This window comes from Protopterus annectens, chromosome 6.part0 (assembly GCF_019279795.1).
Source record: "Protopterus annectens isolate FY-2018-M chromosome 6.part0, PAN1.0, whole genome shotgun sequence".
NCBI classification, from domain to species: domain Eukaryota; kingdom Metazoa; phylum Chordata; order Ceratodontiformes; family Protopteridae; genus Protopterus; species Protopterus annectens.
Window position 1 is genome coordinate 593,819,535 of NC_056737.1, and position 19,565 is coordinate 593,839,099.

The 19,565-nt window shown below is 37.0% G+C and overlaps 1 protein-coding gene across 1 annotated transcript in view; it reads left to right on the forward strand.

Annotated features, from left to right (window-relative positions):
- The first annotated feature begins 17,418 nt into the window (after positions 1 to 17,418).
- TPP1 (tripeptidyl peptidase 1) overlaps positions 17,419 to 19,565 on the forward strand; it is a 1,081,063-nt gene continuing 1,078,916 nt past the window's right edge. Inside the window, exons 1-2 of the mRNA XM_044074266.1 lie at positions 17,419 to 17,618; positions 17,823 to 17,903. Coding sequence (XP_043930201.1) covers positions 17,608 to 17,618; positions 17,823 to 17,903 — 92 coding nt within the window. The 5' untranslated portion in view covers positions 17,419 to 17,607. The remainder of the gene's footprint in view (positions 17,619 to 17,822; positions 17,904 to 19,565) is intronic.

A 19,565-nucleotide genomic window follows, 5' to 3' on the forward strand; every position in this document is an offset into this window, starting at 1 on the left:
TGAAATACCCCTTCAAATTGGGTAATCCCAAACCATCTTTTTCAATTGGAAGAATCAGCTTATCCCACTTGACTCCTGCTGTCTTCTCCTCCCAGATAAAATCCTTCAGCTCTTTATTAGTTGCTATCCACAACTTTTCTGATTGATAAAAATATGCCTGCTTGCATCGTGCTATCCATATCCATATAACATAGCTTCCGATTTCTCAGTTTTTGTAATTTTTTTGTTTAGTCTCTTCCCACATATCCTTAACTGCTACACCAGAATCATTTTAATCCATACTCCATGGGAAAAACTCAGAACCCATGAACTACCACATAGGCGGTAGCTCACTAGTGTGATAAGAGACCTCGGGACACGGGTGAACAGTAGTCTCTCCTTTGATAACCACATTGCCACAGTAGTCAGGAAATCCTTCTACGTGACACACCTCATCACAAAAGGGTTCTCCTCTAGATAAAAGGAGGTCATTGTTCCTCTCTTCTCATCCCTAATCAGACCCATTATAGAGTACAATGCCCCATTTGGCATGTATCTCACAAGACACCTACAACAATTGGAAAGGCCACAGAAATACCTCACTAAGAGGATTACCGGCCTCAAATAGATGCCATATGCAGACCATCTCAAAAAACTCCAGCTCCACTCCATCACATATCACCTACTTAGAGGTGATCTCTGCCTTACATACAAAGCTATGTCAAACCCAGAGCTGTTGGACATGCTACACATAAAGAAATCCCAATCTCACTAAACTACATGCTCCAGGGACCTAAATCTTGTCACCACAATAAATAGAACATGCTGAAGGGATAGATTCCTGTCCCAGAGACTTCCCATACGCTGGAACAAACTACCCATTCATGTCAAGCAAAGCTCCTCATTGGCCCTCTTTAAGAAAAATCTTGACGACTGGATGGTAAATAGAAAATTCACCCCGGGGATCACTTCTGCGGCACTGCTTGACAGTGGCACAGGAAAATAATTTTCTTGGGTGGCGAAAGCCAGGGAACCTTTTTGGCTAGGCTTATATAGGCCCCAGGGCAGATGGCCTAGTACCTACCTATGAACTCCTAAGTACTTTGTTTTATCATACCTCCATAAATATGAATATCGCTGAACCAATTTATGTGTGGGTGCATAATTTACAGCTATTGACCTTGTTTTAGCTTCATTAATTTTGTATCCTGAAAAGATTTGAAATTGCCTCAAAATGTTACGCAACACTGAAATACCTTTTTCTGGATTATCAGGTCTAAAATAATATAATTTGCAAACAGAGACAGCTTTTCTTGACTGCCATACCAATTATATCCTTGAATTTCTGAGTGCCTTATTTTATTTGCCAAAGGTTCTAAATATGGTGCAAATAACAAAGGAGAAAGAGGACACCCCTGCGTGGTTCCTCTGCTCAATCAGAAATTATCAGAGAGGAACCCACCCACTTCAATTTTCACCTCTGATCCCTCATATAGCTTCCTAACTAACCTTATAATTTTATAAGGGAATGCAAATGCTTCAATTGTCCTGCTCATAAACTCCCAGCTTACTCTGTCAAATATTTTCTCAGCATCAAGACCCAACAACAAAAGTGGTATTTTCTTGTATTCAGCTTCCCTTTGGATCATCAATGATCTGTTAATATTGTCAAATGTTTGCCTAACCCCCACAAAACCATATTGACTCATATTTATCAATTTTGGCATTGTCATTGCCATGTTTTAGCCATTATAGGTATAAAGAATTTATAATCATAGTTTAGGATTGAAGTGGGCCTGTATGAAACTGGGTATGATGGGTCTTTATCCTCTTTAAGTATTACAGCCACCATCACTTTCTTCTAGGAAGTTGATGCTTCCCCTACTCTTAAAATACTATTAAACAAAACATTTCAGACCTTTATTAGTTTTTCCCTCATAGCTTCAAATCTTCCGCAGGAATACCATCTGTTCCTGGGGACTTTCCTGTTGATTGGTCATAATCACATTTTTATCTCATCTCCTATCCCAGCTATTAGTAATTGAGCCTCGTCTACCTCCAACCTTGGCATATTTAATTCTTCCATAAACATAACTATTTGTACATTTTCTTGATCTCCATATTTCTCAGCTTTATACAGACTTTCATAAAATTTCTAAAACATTTCTAGTACCTTTACAGGATCTCTTGTTATCTTCCTTGTTATTGACTTCCTATCTTGTAACAACCCTTTCTAGTTTCTGTTGCCTAAGTTGTTGCTCTAAAAGTTTTTGTGTTCTGGGATTATTATCAAAAACAATTGCTTAAACATGCTAAGGAGGAAGGAGGAAATACAGAAGTTTGTCCAACAAAAAGTAAACTGTGAAATAGAAGGTGATTCTGCTTCTTGTTCTTCTGGTAATAAGGACCACAGAGGGACTGTACCCATGAAACCTTATCCAATGTTTCAAATGAAAATGTTGGAGAAATGGAAGGGAACATGAGAGTTGACTAGATGAAACAAGAGTACATTGGAAATTAAGCAGGATTTGGGAGATAGAGATAAACAGGAATAAAATCAGTAACTTAATGTGGGTTTATAATGTAATAATTATATTTGTGAAATATGACAAAAGAAAATCTGGAAATTGTTGGAATTGTGGGAGACTGTAAAGTATATGCCCTACTTCATGTCATTAATGTTCGGAAAAGTGCATTGGGGAGTTGAAGAGGAGGGAGAAAGATAACTGTAAGTAAAGATTTTTTTTCTTAAATAGTATTTTTGTTGTATGTGGTTTTCTTTACATGCTATAAAGTTTTCTCCATTATTTTTAAGTGTAACAGAAATTGTAAACAGTTGCTGCTGTTCTTTTTTTTCTCTCCCTTCTCTCTTTCTTCTTTTTCAGTTTTAAGAAATGTAGTCACTGCACTGTAAAAGAAAAAGCAAGACAAAAGAAAAATAATGCAGTGATGATTTCTGTAACACCTTTAAATGTCAATGGTCTCACAGATAAATATAAAAAAGAAAGAGTAGTGAACTATATTAAAAATGTAGAGTGCAAATAGTTATGTTACAGGAGACACACTTAGAAAAGAACTGAACATGTGAGTTTAATAAAGAAAGGATTTTAGGATGGTTATTCAGTGGAATACCTAGGATAAGGAAAAGAAGAATACTTAAATTAATTGCAAGAGGAGCACCAGTAGTGATAGCAGAGGATGATAAAAAGATAATAATGGCAGATTTGTAGTGCTAAGGGGCAACTGGTAAGGGAGGAAAATTACACTGGCATGTATTTATATTCCACCTAACACTGCTATAATGGAGCTTAAGAAAATTCTGGGAGAAATAATCAGTTTTCAGCAAGTAATATTACTTATAGGTGGGGACTGGAATGTGATTTTCAGCAGGGAAGATGTGTTGGGAGGCCCAGAAGGGAAAGTATAACAAAGGAGGGTAGATTTTTGAAGAAATTTATGAAAATATTTGGCAGGGAAGATGTGAATTCAGTAATAGGAGTTTGGAGTGAATTTACATATTATTTCTCAAGATATAAATAGGCTAGATGAAATTTACATTTCACAAGAACATGTGCATTTAAATGAAGGTCTTGATACACACCCAATAACTATTTCAGATCATGTGCCAATAATAACTAAAATAGAAAAAAACAGGATAATGAAATAAAAATGAGACACTGGTGCTCTCCCACCTACAAAGAGAGAAATTTAAGGAATGGGCAGTGAAGATTATTCAGGAGTTATTAGACAGGATAGAAATTTCTTCTGAAAATATAGCTACGGAGTGGAATAAAATTAAGGTGGTGTTTAAAAATAGGGTGGAAATAAAAGTGTGGTTAAGAAGTAACAAGAATTATTTAGGACTGACAAATGTTAAAGTATTGCAGAATAGGGGGAATCTCACAGAACAAGAACAGGATCAAATGCAGAATGCTAAGCAGAAAATAAGGGATTACCTCGATAATATGTACCCATTTAGAAAGACTGCTGTTAAACAACTGTGTTTGATAATAACACTAGAGTACAAAAAGTTTTAGAATGAGTCAGACAACAGAAAGCAGAAAGGGCTGTCACCAAGCTTAGGGAGCCTATAACAAGGAAGGTAACAAGAGATCCTGTAGAGGTATTATAAATATTTTGGAAAATCTATGAAAGCTTGTATAAAGCAGAAAAATATGGAAATCAAGAAAAGATACAAATGGAAATGTTTATGGAATAATTAAATATGCCATGGTTAGAGGTAGATTAGGCTCAATTACTAATGGTTAGGAGAGGAGGAGATGAGATAAAAGTGGTAATGTATAACCAATCTACAGGAAAGCCCCAGGAATATATGGTATTCCTGTGGAAGTTTGGAAGCTAGGAGGGAAAAAAAACTGCTAAAGATCTGGAAAATGTTGTTTAACAGTATTTTAAGATGAGGAGAAGTACCAACATCCTGGAAGAAAGCAGTGGCAGCTGTAATACCCAAATAAGGTAAAGATCCATTGGACCTAGCTTCATACAGGTCCATTTCAATACTAAACCATGATGACAAAGTATTTATGTCTATAATGGCTAAAAGAATGATAAAAGTAATGCCAAAATTGATAGATATGAATCAATGTATTTTTGAGGAGGGGAGGCAAACATTTGACAACATTAACAGAACATTGATCCAGAGGGAAGCAGAATGTAAGAAAGTACCACTTTTATTGATGGGTATTGATGCTGAGAAAGCATTTGACAGAATAGACTGGGACTTCATGAGAAGGGCAAGGGAAGCATTTGCTTTCCCTAATACAATTATAAGGGTGATTAGAAGAATATATGAGAGATCCGAGGCATGAATTAAAGTGGGAGGGGTCCTCTGTGATAATTTCTGCTTGAGTAGATGAACCAGGCAGGGTTTTCTGCTTTTCCCTTTGTTGTTTGCATTATATTTAGAACCATTGGCAAAGAAAATATGGGACTCAGAAATCCAAGGATATAATTGGTATGGTAGTCAGGAAAAGATTTGCAGATTATATTATTTTATACATGACAAAACCAGAAAGGAACATTGTTGTGGAACATTTTAAGACAGTTTTAAATCTTCTTGAGATACAAAATTAATGAAGCTAAAACAAAGGCAATAGTGGTAAATTATGTACCCACACACGAATTGGTCCAACAATATCCAAATTTATGGGGACATGATAAAATGAAGTATTTGGGAGTATGGATTAGAAATGACTCTGTGGTGGCAGCTAAGGATATGTGGGAACAGTCTAAACAGAAGATAATACAAAAAGTGAGAAACTTGAAGTTTTGTTATATGGATGTGGATACAAAAATGCAAGCCATTAAAATGTTTTTAGTCCCTTTAGTCTTATACACAGGTCAGGCGTACTTTTATCAACTGTAGGAGAAGTTGTGCATAGCAATTAAAAAATAATTGAAGGATTTTATCTGGGAAGGGAAGACAGCAAGGGTCAAATGGGATAAGCTAATTCTACCAATAGAACAAGGAGGACTAGGACTGCCTAAATTGAGGGGGTATTTTATAGTAACACAGTTAAGGCTCTTATACATAGCACAAGCAGAAAACTATAATTCAAAGTGGAAAGGAATTATGTTGACATGGGGAGGAAGATAAAAAAATAAGGAGAGATGGGGATTTTGGATGCAGACTCTTAAGGAAACAACCAAAATCATACAGAGTATTATGTTTATAAAACAGCAGGGAGTATTCTAAGAACCAAACCAGCACAAGAATGCAGAAAAGGGATTTTGCAGATAGGATTGACTGTGGTCAAGGATACAGATAATAGACAAAAGGGGGCTTGAATTTATTGGAGAAAACTGGTAAGGGAACCAAGGTACTGGGAGCAAATAACTAGAAAGGGAAAGGTAATAGAATGGGAAGAGGCCAAGAATTTATTTGGACTGCTGGTTAGAGATTGCCTTCCCTTATCCCTAATTTTATCCAACTCCCTACCTATATTTTCAGAAGACATTTCTGTCTTCTCTAATAACTCCCAAATAATTTCCATTAAGCATTCCTTAAATTCATCTCTTTTCAACAGATAGGTGGTAAAGCACCAGTGCCTCATTTTTATTTAATTAGCCTGCATTTTTATTTTAGTTATGACTGGCGTGTGATCTGAAATATTTAGTGGATGCGTATCCAAACTTTAAATTAAATGCACATATTCATTTAAGTTCTGTATAGCCTAGCCCAGTTTTTGTATATTGGGGAATAATATGTAAATTCACTCCAAACTCCTACTACTGAATTCTTTCATGCCAAATATTTTCATAAATGTCTTCAAAAATATACCCTTCTTTATATATTGTTATATATATTCCCTCCTGGGCCCCGTCACATCTTCCATGCTGTAAGCCAATTTTCAGTGCCCGCCTATAAGTAATATTCCCTCCTGAAAACTCATTATTTCTCCCAGAATTTTCTTAAGCTTCATTATAGCAGTTTTAAGTGGAATATAAATAAATGCTGGTGTAATCCTCTAATTTTACCATTTTTTGAAACAGCTCTTTTTGAGAAGTCCCATAGTCAGGCAGAATGTTCTTCATTCAACCTCTGCTTTTTGCATTTCTATCAGTTCATCTTAATAGCTAGTTATAGCTTATTCTGTTTTTTTCCAGACTTGTTATTTGAGTTGATATACTCCTTCAGTGTTTCATTTATTTTAATCCCTTATGAGTACATTTGATTTTTTCCTTTAAATTACTGGAAGCCGTCTCTTGTACCAAAGCTCAAGTTTGAACTGCTTTTTGCTGAACAGCTGTAGGATTCTTCCTACACAGTGTTTTCTCTTCACCTTTTCTAGTTTTCTTTCAGGTTCTCTAAATTAGTTATTTGCTAGCATCCAATGAGTATACTTACTAGCCAGTAACTGAATTTTACTCAAGATGACAATATCACTGACTAATGTTTCTCAGTTTTTTCTCACTGGGAGAGCTGAAAGTAAGCTGCTGATTAATGTGCAGCCATCTTGGAATTCTCCACAAAACACAAAATCTTAAGAAATTTCTCTGATTTGGATGCATAAAATGTGCAGGTAGGTGTCCCGCAGATCCAGGTTAACCAAATAAGCCTACAGAAAATCACAGGAAGTAATGTTTTTGAGAGATGGCATCTTGAATTTTGAAATTTTTAGAAATGTATTTAGGGTGGAACAGTCCAAAATGTTCCTTCTTTTCTTGGTGCTAGGATGCACCTGGAATAAAACCCATTTCATTTTTGATAATCAGGGACTGCTTGTATGATTCCATGATGTAACAATTCTAGTAAAATTGGAAGAATCAGGTGGTATTGGCCTGTGGATACTTGACTTACGCCAGATGGCACAGGGGAGGAATTCTAAACAAGGCTGTACCCATTTTGAAAAATGTTCATGTGTATGATACCATTCTCTAAAACTGTAGGAACTGAGAATGAAAGAAGGCAATCATAAGTCAGAACTTTTGCATAAAAATCCTTTGGATCTTTTAACGTCTTTCTTAGGTTTTTTCTGCTCCTTTTTCTTAGAGAATTATTTCATTTTTGCTGGGATTTTTGATTTTTATGGAAAAAATGGACCAGCTATGGATGAAACTCTGGAATTTGGGAGAGAAAAAAAAAACTGTCTGAAATCCTGCATAATTTCCCTTCTTTTTGTAATTTTTGTAAATTTTCGACAGATGCTGGAAGATACTCTCCAGAACAGATTGTATTTCTATAGAAGGTCATCTAACAGCTTAGCCTAAACATAATCTGCTAAAGACTGGAGAAGAAGCCAGGAATACCTCCTAAGTCAGATTCTGTAACTGCTATTCTGGAAGAAACATCAGCAGATTTGTAAGTACATTTGTGGAATGTCTTGTTACCTATATAGCTGAATGGATCTTAGTCTGTAAAGCTTTCTTATTGTCAGAATCAGAAATGTCAGAAACAAGCTTATTCATTTTGTAAAAAATGGCCAACAAATAACTTGTCATGTGTGTTTGGTAATTTATGACACAGAGTGGCAGTGGTGCACACCTTCTTTTCATACCTACCCATAACCCTACTGTCTTTATCATTTGGTTGTGCATTAGTAAATCGCAACATTTTAGAAACCTTATCAGATTCCACTGATATCACATCTAGCTCAGAGGAGGGATTTTTTAGAAATATTTGTGTGAATTCATCACTTTGTAAAACCTATCATTTATCTTAAGGTGTAGATCCTGCAAGACATCTAAAACCAGATGTATTTCTGAAGGGTTAGGGGTGTCCATGTTCAACAAGGCATAATATATATATTTTTGAATGTCTCAGGCTTATTTATCTTCCCAGTTGAAGTGCTGCATCATTTTCAGAATACTGTCACCAAAAGACAATTTTTCCAGATGAGAGTCAGGAGGTAAAGCATTTTCATGTTCTGATGCAAATCCTGTCAGAGAATGAATTTGGGAAGAAAAAGCCAGAGACCAAAGATCAGAATCTAAAGAGTCCTTATATTCAGAAGTGTCTCTCTTCCTTTTCTGAGAAGTGAAAGGAGGAGGGAAGAAAAAATGAGAAGTCTTAAACAACATTAAGGCTTTGGAAAAAGTGATGCCACTCCTGTTGCTGATCAGTATGACCAGGAGAAGGAGTAACAAGTAGGGAACCATACTTAGACATCTGTTTCCTCTTTTTGGGGTATCCAAAGAAACAATTCAAAGTGAAGCAGAATCCCAGTGTACCTCCATAAGGGAACTTAGTACTTCTTCAGATGAAAATCTGTAGTATAACCCCCAGGTCCCTCAGATACAAACAGCCAATGTTCTACCCTTTGCAGCCTTGCCAGCCATCTGTTTTTTTTTTTAAGGGATGTGCCTAAACTTTGTGCTTTGTTGGCTGCTGACAGGGTCTTAACAGTGGGAGCAGGTGAAGTAGTTACATGGTTTGCAGGCTCATCATCTGCCTTGACAGAGATATCCGACTCCAATCAGATAACAAAAACTAATGACTCCTTCAGCTTCTTATGCATAGTGCTTGTAATTCTTTGATTATCTGTTGGTTTTGCCTGACTTTTATGAGCTGGTCACTTTAAGAAAGAGCTTTGCATTTGGCAAAATAGGTTGGTAAGGGTGTTGGTTGCAAGTGTAGGGTCAGTAATGGTAGAGAGAAGATACTGATTAGTGTTGGATAGTCATTATTCAGAGATGTGATGTTTTGTTTTTTTGTATGAACTTAGATTATATTGGGAGCTAGTTTCTTTTAAGGTTTGTGAAGGCAGAAAATGAAGATACAGTGGTCACTTAGAGAAGGTGGCAAAATGGTGAGGGAACAGATGGTATTGGGTGTGTTAGTGACTATAAAGTCAAACAGTGAGTTATTTCTTGATTTGAACTTGGTTTTAGTAGGTTTTTGTAACAGATGGATGAGGCCTATACTGGTTAATAGTGTTTAGAGAATGGGCGACCTCTACGTTGGCACCCTGATTGTAGAACAAGCATTCTAAGCAGCACTTTTGCTGTTTAGCAAGAGTAAAATAAACAAAAAAAAAAGAGAAAAGTGTGTATGTGTGTGTGTGTGTGTGTGTGTGTGTGTGTGTGTGATTGTATGCATGCATGAAAGTAAGAGATTGATCGAGCCATTATTTTACACAAGCTAAGCAGCGTTTCTGCTGTTTAGCACATGTAAAATTAAAAGAAACAAAAAAGAAAGTGTGTGATTGTGTGTATGTGTGTTTATGCTTCTGTCTGCGTGTGTGACTGTATGTATCCTTGCATGCATGAAAGCAGGGGCGGTTCATGGTATAGGACTGCAGCCCCCCACCTGTAGAATAAAAGAATAAAGAAATAAAAAATGAAATACAAAAGTAAAAAAAAAAAAAAATTGTGAGTTCCGGAACTCCACGCATGCGCGCTTGGAGTTCCTGGTACTCATAGAACTACAGACTGCTGCGGTAGGCAGTCCGGATAGGGTAGAAAGGCATTTCTGCCCTGCAGCCCCAGAAGTCTGTGTAGTGACGACCGCACAGAACAGAAGGACACCGGACTGCATTGCCCGTAGGCTGGAGCTTGCAGCCTACTCTTGCAGAGCCATGAAACCAGCTGCTGCAACTGAATTAATGTGTGTGAAGTTGTTAGCTTTGCGGGCTAAGCCATTGATTCTGCGGATTATTCAGGAAAGGAGACCAGCCGTTGATTCTGCTGCGGATTATTCAGATAAGAAGGTGTGTGTGTGTGTGTGTGTGTGTGTGTGTGTGTGTGTGTGTGTAATGCCCCAGTTGCTATATACTGGTGGCTAGAAAACACAAGGTGGTGGGTAGAGAATACTCAGACTTGAACCCTGTACCTTGGGTGCAGGTGGCAAGGGCCTGAATTCTCTACCCACCACCGTTTGTGAAAAGTTTGCAGATTTTTGCCTCATATTTGTTCTGTTCCTCAGAAAATCTGTGGTTTCTGTATGTTTGTTTTAACTTGCAAAGTCAGTAGTGCAGTAGCATTGTTGCCTAACAGCTACAGGTTCGCTGGTTTGATTCTTGGCTGTGCTGCCTTCCGTGTGGAGTCTGCATGCCCTCCCATCTTACAAAGACATGTGTCTGGAGTGTTTGTCCCTGCTCTGCTGAAAACTGGCTTTTGTTCCAAGTCAGACTTTCCTGGTTAACAAATGTTAAATAAAAATAACGGCATTTGAATTTCAGACTTCATATTCTTCAGAAAGTACATGGTAACACAAAAGCTTTTATTCCAGCAATTTTCTAAGTTTATAACATGGCTATTTGAAATTTGTCCCTATTTTTGGGACTGTATTCCCCCATTATTGGCTTCGTCCAGGTTTTTTGTGCTAAGGTTGAGAGCTATGGTGAGAACTGAATTCACTGAATATGTTTGGGGGCTGTATTCCCCCATTACTGGCTTTGTCCACACATTTTTTGCTATGAGGTTGAGAGCTATGGTAAGAACTGAATTCACTAAATGGTAGCCATTTAAGTTTCAGTCTTCCTCTCTTTCACAAAACAGCTGATATGGCATAGTGGTATGTTGCTCTGACTGTTTTGCACAGGGTCCCCTGCGTTCAAGACTTGGCAGTGAAATGTATGGTGGTAACACAGCATTTTGTTCTTTCAACTTTCCAACATTATACAAGTAATGTTTAAAATGTGTCCCTGGTTTTTGGGCTTTTATCCCCCCCTCAATAAATTTTGGCTTTTTCCAGATTTCTTGTGCTGCAAAGTTCAGAGATACAGCTGAGTGTCGAGTAGATTTTACAATGAGCTGAGAGCTGCTGGGGAACAAAAGTTTAGTGCTGCTTATGCTGAGTCTGCTTGCATTGTTAACAGGACAACAGGTAATGTACTTGCTTTTGATGCAGAAGGGTTCTACTCCCACAGTAGGTAGATGCATTGCTGATACTGTACTGCTTTGTAAAGGGGGTGGATGCTGCAGTCCTTTTTGGTGAAGATACCTAGTAACTATGAACCTGTTATCAGTTTGCCATCCATTCCCTATTGGGATATTACTAGCGTATCATTGTTTTTAATGCAACATAGGCAATGTATTCCTCAAGGGCAACAGGCACTTTATTTGTAGATGAAACAATGACATATAAAGTTGTTCGCTAGCAGCAACCTCTTCATTAGTTACGGATTTCTTTAATGTGGAATTATTTAGATGGCTTTTACTTCTTCAGAGATTGTGCATATTTACTGATACTGGTGGACTGTAGAAGTTTGAGTAGACTTTTATGATGGAAATGTTCTGAATTGAACAGTTTTGTCATTATTGGTGCATGCATTTTGTTTCATTGTTTACTGGAAAAATGTCCAAAACAATAAATTTAAAATGCCGTCCAACAACTGTACTGTATTGTACAAGGTCATGAAGGTGTATCAAAGAGCATGTGTATGTTTCATGTTCAAGGGGCCTATGATTTGAAAACAGCCCAAAGTTAATTTTTATCTGCCATGGCAAAATGTACTTTCTTTGAATGTGGGTTTCAATGCTGTTTCAATTAATGTGAGTTTCAAGATCAGAAAAGTTTTAATGCTAAGTATATTTTCATTGTGAGACTGCATTGCTTTGTTTAGCAGATATCTATTAGGATTTGAGCTGTAAAATGCAAAATAAAACGTTCAAATGAAATCCAATCATTGTAGAAGTATGCACATTACAGTGTTTATGGTAAATGGGGCGAAATAACCAAGGAATGGGACATTGGAATGGCTGCAGGGGGGAGGCTCCATTTGACCATGAGTTTGTCAGGGGGGAAGGGCAGCAAACTCAGACAGCCCCGGCTTTCAATTGTTCAGATTTTTGTAGAATTAATAGATTTTTGCTTCTTATTTTTGGTTGTTCCTCATAAAATTTGTGGTTTTCTGGCAAATCATTTAGGAATGAAGTCACTAAATAATGACAGACATTGAGTTTCAGACATTGTAACCTTCAGAAAAATGCATGCTAAAGCAAGACCTGTTATTCTATCAACTGTCTTAAGTTTATACAAGAGCAATTTTTAGTACTGTTTGTATGTTACCCCAATATATTTGGCCTTGTCCAGATTTCCTGCATTAAGAAGTTGAGAGGTATGTGCAAATAAATCGCTTTATAGAATTAGGAATATCCAAACCTCAACAGTCCCCAATTTTGGCTCAAATGTTGCTCTCCCCCTAATAATCCCTCCGCAAAATGGCAATTTTGGAAGAAAACGTGGAGGCTTTACAATTATAAATAACTGTAATGATCAGGGGTATAGTTTGCTTTTATTTCAGAAATGTATGTAGATGCTCTTATTTTATCAGCTGCTCAAGTTAACAGTACTAATATTAAAAAGGTGTCCCTTCTTTGACAGGATCCCAGCTGTATTGTGTGGCAATTTTATATTTTTGCATCACATTTTTGGTCTGTTTTTCCTAAAATTGTGGTTTTCTGGCAAATTAGTGTCAAATCATTAAAGATTGAAGTTAGAAAATAATGGCAGACGTTTGAGTTTCAGATTTCATACCCTTCAGAAAATCCATACTAATGCAAGACCTACTACTATTCTATTATCTTTCTAAGTTTATAAGAGCAATATTTAAAAATTGTCCTTATTTTTGGGCCTGTGTCCCACTTTTATCTATGGCTTTTTCCAGATTTCTTGGTCTGAGGTTGACAGGTATGAGTGTCAGAGCCATCACCGTCAGCCAGAGACATTTCAAATTGTGACATACTTGTTGCACCCCACTCCCTATTGTAGTGGATCTGGATGTGTCCAAGCAAGGCAAGGAGCAGTTATGCAGTTAAGTGTGCAGAGTATTCCCCCATCCAAGGTAGACCACAAGTACGACCGTGGCTTTTCATCTGTCCTTGATTTTGCAGAATGTTCTGGGTTTCTGTCATATTTTTATACTGTTGATTTATGCTTATCATTATTCAGAAAATGCATGCTTTCGCAGTGCCCTGTTGCTCTGTGTTTAAGTAGCAATGCTTTAATGACCATCAGGTAAGCTTGTTGGAGATTGTAAGATGCAAGTAAGCTTTAATAAGCATACTGTTAAAGAATTACCAACATTGAAAGCCTTTTTGTTGTTACCATGTAGAGAATATGTAAATAACTAGATAATCTATAACTTAGGTATTGAAATGCATATGACAGTATTTGCAATGAAGGACAGGATTACAGTATTTTTAGAAGCTCATTACATTTGTTGGAGACTTGCAGTCATCTCTGCAGGTTTTACTCATAAACTAAACAGAATGCCAGTCTATCATGGTCCATAACCAGTGGCGGCTGGTGACTTCAAATTAAAGGGGGGCTGCAGGTGACAGCTGAATGGGTGGGGCCAATGGGAAGGGGTGTGGTCAACCAGAAAGGGGTGGAGGTATGCTAAAAACCACATCAACTGGAACTTTAATTAAATACGCTGCCCTGGGTGCCAAACCATCATTACAAGAGTCCAATCAAGACAAAATGAAGTGTAGAAGAAAAAATATTTCAATGCATTAGCTACATGACAACTGACTTAATATCTAGATGGAAACACAAAGGTTGTGAGGCATGAAAAAATAAATTACTTTTTAAATACATTACTGGAATGCCAGTCAAAATCAAGTATAAAAAAAAACAAGCATCCCTCAACTCAAGCCACTTCTCCTGGCACTGCAGTTCTAATTATAATTTATATTCAGCTTTATAAAATTACCAAGTAACATGCTGAAAGTAGCAATCTCTGTGATATCCCTTCTTGTAAAAATGTTTCTTATCCAAAAAAGACCTGCTGCCTGACAACTATCTACTTGTTTCATGGGGAAGACATGATCAAAGCAAAAAATGAACAGCAAACAAGAAACAAGCTCAAGATAAATTGCTTAAAGGATTACTGCACAAGTTATGGACAGTGGTGGCTCGTGATATCGGACTGCAGGACTGCAGCCCCCCAGCTGTGAACTACAATGGTAAACTCTTAACTGCACGCATGCATGCTTAGAAAGTTGAATCCGGACTGCTGTCTTAACAGTCTAGATTCAGGATGAAGGCAGCAGTCTTCAGATGCCCCAGAAGTCTATGCAGTTAGCACCACATAAACTAGAAGGAGATCGGACTGCAAGGTCTGCAGTCTTGGAACAAGACCGCAGCAAACAGGAACAACAAGAGCTGGGAAACCAGAAATGTACATTCCGGTGTGGGGATTTAGAAGCTGTGTGTTACTGCTGCATGGATTTAGAAGCTCCGAACTGCAAACTGCATTTATTTCAGGTATGGTCAGATCATTTAGGTAATAATACTGTCAAATTTAGAAGCAGGATCATTTATTTCAGGTACTGTGTCTGTCCAAACATTTATTTAAACAGCAGAAAAAACACAAATAATACCACTGTGGAAATGGTATAAGTGGAAAACAGCAAATCAGTCCAAAACAGAGAAGAAAATCCACTTCACCTCCACGACTCAAATCATGTAAAACCAAGACGTATTTATTAGGTTAGCGCTTTCATGCCTCAACAGACACTTCTTCAGACCATAAAACAAATAAGAAGAAGTATTATATATACATCACTTTACTTTCAAATCAACCTATCACAAACAACTAACAATAAAATCATTTAAACAACCTCCTTCCCTTCAAAAAAGGTTTTAAAGGGACAGAGCTGTTCAAACCTGGAAATGTATCACTATTTAACCTAATGATCCAGTTTGTCTCCCTTTGTTCAAGGGTATTATTTAAGTCACCCAGTCTCCCATTACTAACAAGCTGTTCCAGTACTTTAAATTTAAAATTATGTGAGTCGTTAGTATTCATAACTTGTGTTGCAAGTGCATTAGTGGGGTCACTTTTCCTAATAGCTAATAAATGTTCCCTAACCCTTTCTTTTAACTGTCTTTTTGTTTCAGTTTGTTGCAGAAAATTCATACCAATGCAAAACCTACTATTCTATTATCTTTCTAAGTTTATAAGAGCAATATTTAAATATTGTCCTTATTTTTGGGCCTTTGTCCCACTTCTATATATGGCTTTGTCCATATTTCTTGCTCTGAGGTTGAGAGGTATGCCAAATGTGTCAGGGCCATCACCGTCAGTCAGAGATATTTCAAATTGTGACATGCTTGTTGCACCCCAATCACCCATGTAGTGACTCTGGATGTGTCCAAGCAAGGCAAGGAGCAGTTATGCAGTGTAAGTGTGCAGAGTATCCCCCTATCCAAGGTAGACACAAGTACTACAGTGGCTTTTCATCTGTCCTTGATTTTGCAGAATGTTCTGATTTTCTGTCATATTTTTATACTGTTGATGTATGCTTCTAATTAAACACAGAGCAACAGGCACTTTCTGAATAAGTAGCAATGCTTTAATGACCATCGGGTAAGCTTGTCTGAGATTGTAAGATGCAAGTAAGCTTTAATAAGCATACTGTTAAAGAATTACCAGCATTGAAAACCTTTTTGCTGTTGCCATGCAGAGAATATTTACATAACTAGATAATGTATAAGCCTTGGGTATTTTGTAATAAAGGACAGGATTACAGTATTTTAAGAAGCTCATTACCTTTGTTGGAAACTTGCAGTCATCTTTGCAGGCTTTACTCGTAAACTAAACAGAATGCCAATCTATTATGTGTGATCCATAACCTGTGCAGTAATCCTTAGCAATTTATCTTGAGCTTGTTTCTCGTTTGCTGTTCATTTTTTACTTTGATCATGTTTTCCCCATGAAACAAGTAGATAATTGTTGTCAGGCAGTCTTTTTTGGATAAGAAACATTTTTACAAGTGGGGGTATCGCAGCGATTGCTACTTTCAGCATGTTACTTGGTACTTTTATAAAGCTGAATATAAATTATAATTATAACTGCAGTGCAAGGAGAAGGGGCTTGAGTTGAGTGCTGCTTGTTTTTCTTATACTTGACTCTGACTGGCATTCCAGTAATGTATTTAAAAAGTAATTTATTTTTTCATGCCTCATGACCTTTTTGTTTCCATCTAGATATTAAGTAAGCTGTCATGCAGCCAATGCATTGAAATATTTTTTCTTCTACACTTCATTTTATCTTGATTGGACTCTCAAAATGATGGTTTGGCACCCAGGGTAGTGTATTTAATTAAAGTTCCAGTTTTTGTGGTTTTGAGCATAGCCCCTCCCCTTTCTAGTTGACCGCACCCTTTCCCATTGGTCCCACCCATTCAGCGGTCTGCTGTAGCTCCCCCTTTGATCCGAAGTCACCAGCCGCCACTGCGTATTATTCACGGCTTTGTGCAGAATTCTTAAGTAAAGAAGTTTTGCAATACTTTATTCTATTCCTCTAATGTGTGGTTTTATTCTATTCCTCTAATGTGTGGTTTTATTTTATTCCTCTAATGTGTGGTTTTCCAGCAATCACAGCAGAAAGTCAGAAAGAGGAACAAAGAAAGTTTTCTATACCAGTGCTTATATAGTGATACGGAATATCTGAATAAGCGTAGTTTATTCATTTAACAATGTGTGTATTATGAGGAATTTCAGAAAATCTATGAGGCACAAGTCTAAAATCTGAAGGCTTAAGCAGTTGAGGGGTACAAGGATCACGACTTTTTGTAAACCGTTAAATGTAAACAAGAATCCCGAACGACAACTTAAGCAGAACAGCATGGCATGTGATTAAACTAAATAATTCATAAAAAGAAAAATCGTACAACATAAAATCAGTGCATGGCATAGTGGTTAGGGTTTGAGTCTCACGTGGGGTAATTGGCTAGGCTTAAAATGGCCCACAAAGTTAATTACCCTAGTACAACAAAAGTCATGACATAAAAAGACTGAGGAGCTAGTCAACCTCGTAGAAGTACGAAACAAACCTAATCTTAAATTTATCCGTATTAAAATACTCCCAGTAGGCTTCGTAGTGGAAACCGACAAATACTGCAGATGACACTCATTGAGCCGTGTACACTACCATCTCTTCATTCACTTTTAGTTCGACAAAATAATTTGCAGACTGTATACGGAAGGGGGAAAAATCATGTGACAGTCACATGACTTCCAGATATTTGTCAAACGACCTCCTACTACCGCAGATTGTACTGATATAAATTTCCAAAGTAGTGTGTGTGACTCAAGTTGCTCCATAAGTTAGGAGTTGACGATTTTAATGATAACTACAGAGTGTTGTTTAACAAGTGACTGTCTTTCAGGGTCACGTGATTGCTATTTTAGAATTTGGACTTAATACTGTTAATATGTTGCTGCGGTACGTATTTTTATTTCATTGAACATGTGGGTATATAACCATTATTAAAAAAATAAACGTGCAATGTTGGCAAGTCTTTGAATTTGTTAATAACAGCAAATTTAATGTACCAGTCTACAATCATAAAGTACACAAGCACGTAATATAATTCTATGTTTAGGTTTACTCGTTATTTGAAATAATAATTTGCTTTGCTTGAAGTAGGCTGACGATTTTCATTATTTCGATCGTTGCCTTAAGCCGTTTGGTAGAAGGAGTTTATCTAGAGCCAGACCAGAATGTCAGGTACGTGTCACAGTATTTCGCTAAGCTGTGTCATTATCCATGTTTAAGATTTTTTTTGATGAACAAGTAGAATGCAAGTCTGTTTAACTCTTTTAGCTTTCTGTTATCGGTGGTATCTGCTTGCACTTCTGTGGAAATAATGCACATTAAAAGTACATTTTGGTTACCTTTTTGTGAATTGCTTATGTGTGTGTGTGTGTGTGTATCTATCTATCTATCTATCTATCTATATATATATATATATATATATATATATATATATATATATATATATAGATATGTACGTTGTATGACTCACACTTCGTATATTGTACGAATGGCTCTCATCATCAACTTTTAGTTAATTACTGTAGGCACATCCATAGATCTCATCTCAATCAAGGACATGTCCAGAAATAATCAGGGACAATCGAGGGCATATTTTAAAATAATAATACTGTTAGCTTGAGATGTTGACAGAATAAGAGAATGTGAATTAACATACATTTTCTGAAGTAAAAGAAGTCAGTAATTTCAGTTATTGTTTTGTTTATTAAATGGAATTCACCACATTTTCTTCAAAAGTCCCCAGTCTTACAAGGGATTAAGAGGGCCAGAGCTACAGTTTGAGTCAAAATCAGGGACTGTCAAGAGGTATGGGCAAATCCATCTGCCCTTTTTACTGCCATAAACTCATTTCTGTGTTTGTGAGAAGTATTTGTATTGTGAAATATGCTATGTCATATGTGTGTCTGGAATGTTTGTCCTTGAGTTTCCCCAGTAAATAGGTTCGGCAAAGCTTGACCCTCAGCAAACTGAGAACATTTTTTTTTTTTTAAGTCAAATGCAAAATTTCACACTCTACAAATATAGTCGTGATGTTATGTGATATGCATTTGCATTTGTAAAAGAAAGGAATATACTACTGACTTCATCTTTGTAAATTCTCTTGATCAGCTATTATCCTTCCCAACTAGTGACTCCATCATACTTGATCTTGTCCTCACCAGCACAGCTCCTGTTTCCTCCTTGTTCATTGCTTTGCTGTTTCAGATCAAGTCAAATGACAGACCTTTTATATTCACCAGGTGATCCTAGTACAGGTAGACAACCAACTCGTCCATCTTTAGAGACTTTCCGAGACCAACTGGTGTTGGTTACTTGTCATGACCAGACACAACTTATTTGTATAGTTCATCAATGTGAATGGCTTCCCTATTTCTCAAAGGATTTTGACAAGTCTGCCCTGAGTGATATGATTGTTGTGGTGGAGCTGCATCCACCTACCCAGGTAATGTAGGCATCCCTGGGAATGCATCATTTGTAGGGAAGAGGATCATCAAAGTTAGATGAGTCTTGATCCTTATGCTTTAAACAGTATAACTAGTAATTTATATTGCTTGCACAGAGTGTCCCTTCGGTAGTTACAGGTAATCATTGGTGGACAACTGCCTTGCGGTGATGATGGCATGACAAGGTTTAATGGTCCCTCACCTGTCAATGACTGGATAGAAAATACCTTTGTGTATACTAAAAGTTTATACTTTCTTCTCAACTCTTGCTTAGAGGCTTATGTTTCTGTTAGCCACAGATGTAATACCAATGTGAAACTTCATTTGTAAATACATCCAACAATTAACAGCTGTAAGAATCGAACAAAAAAATTGAACTTTTTATAATGAA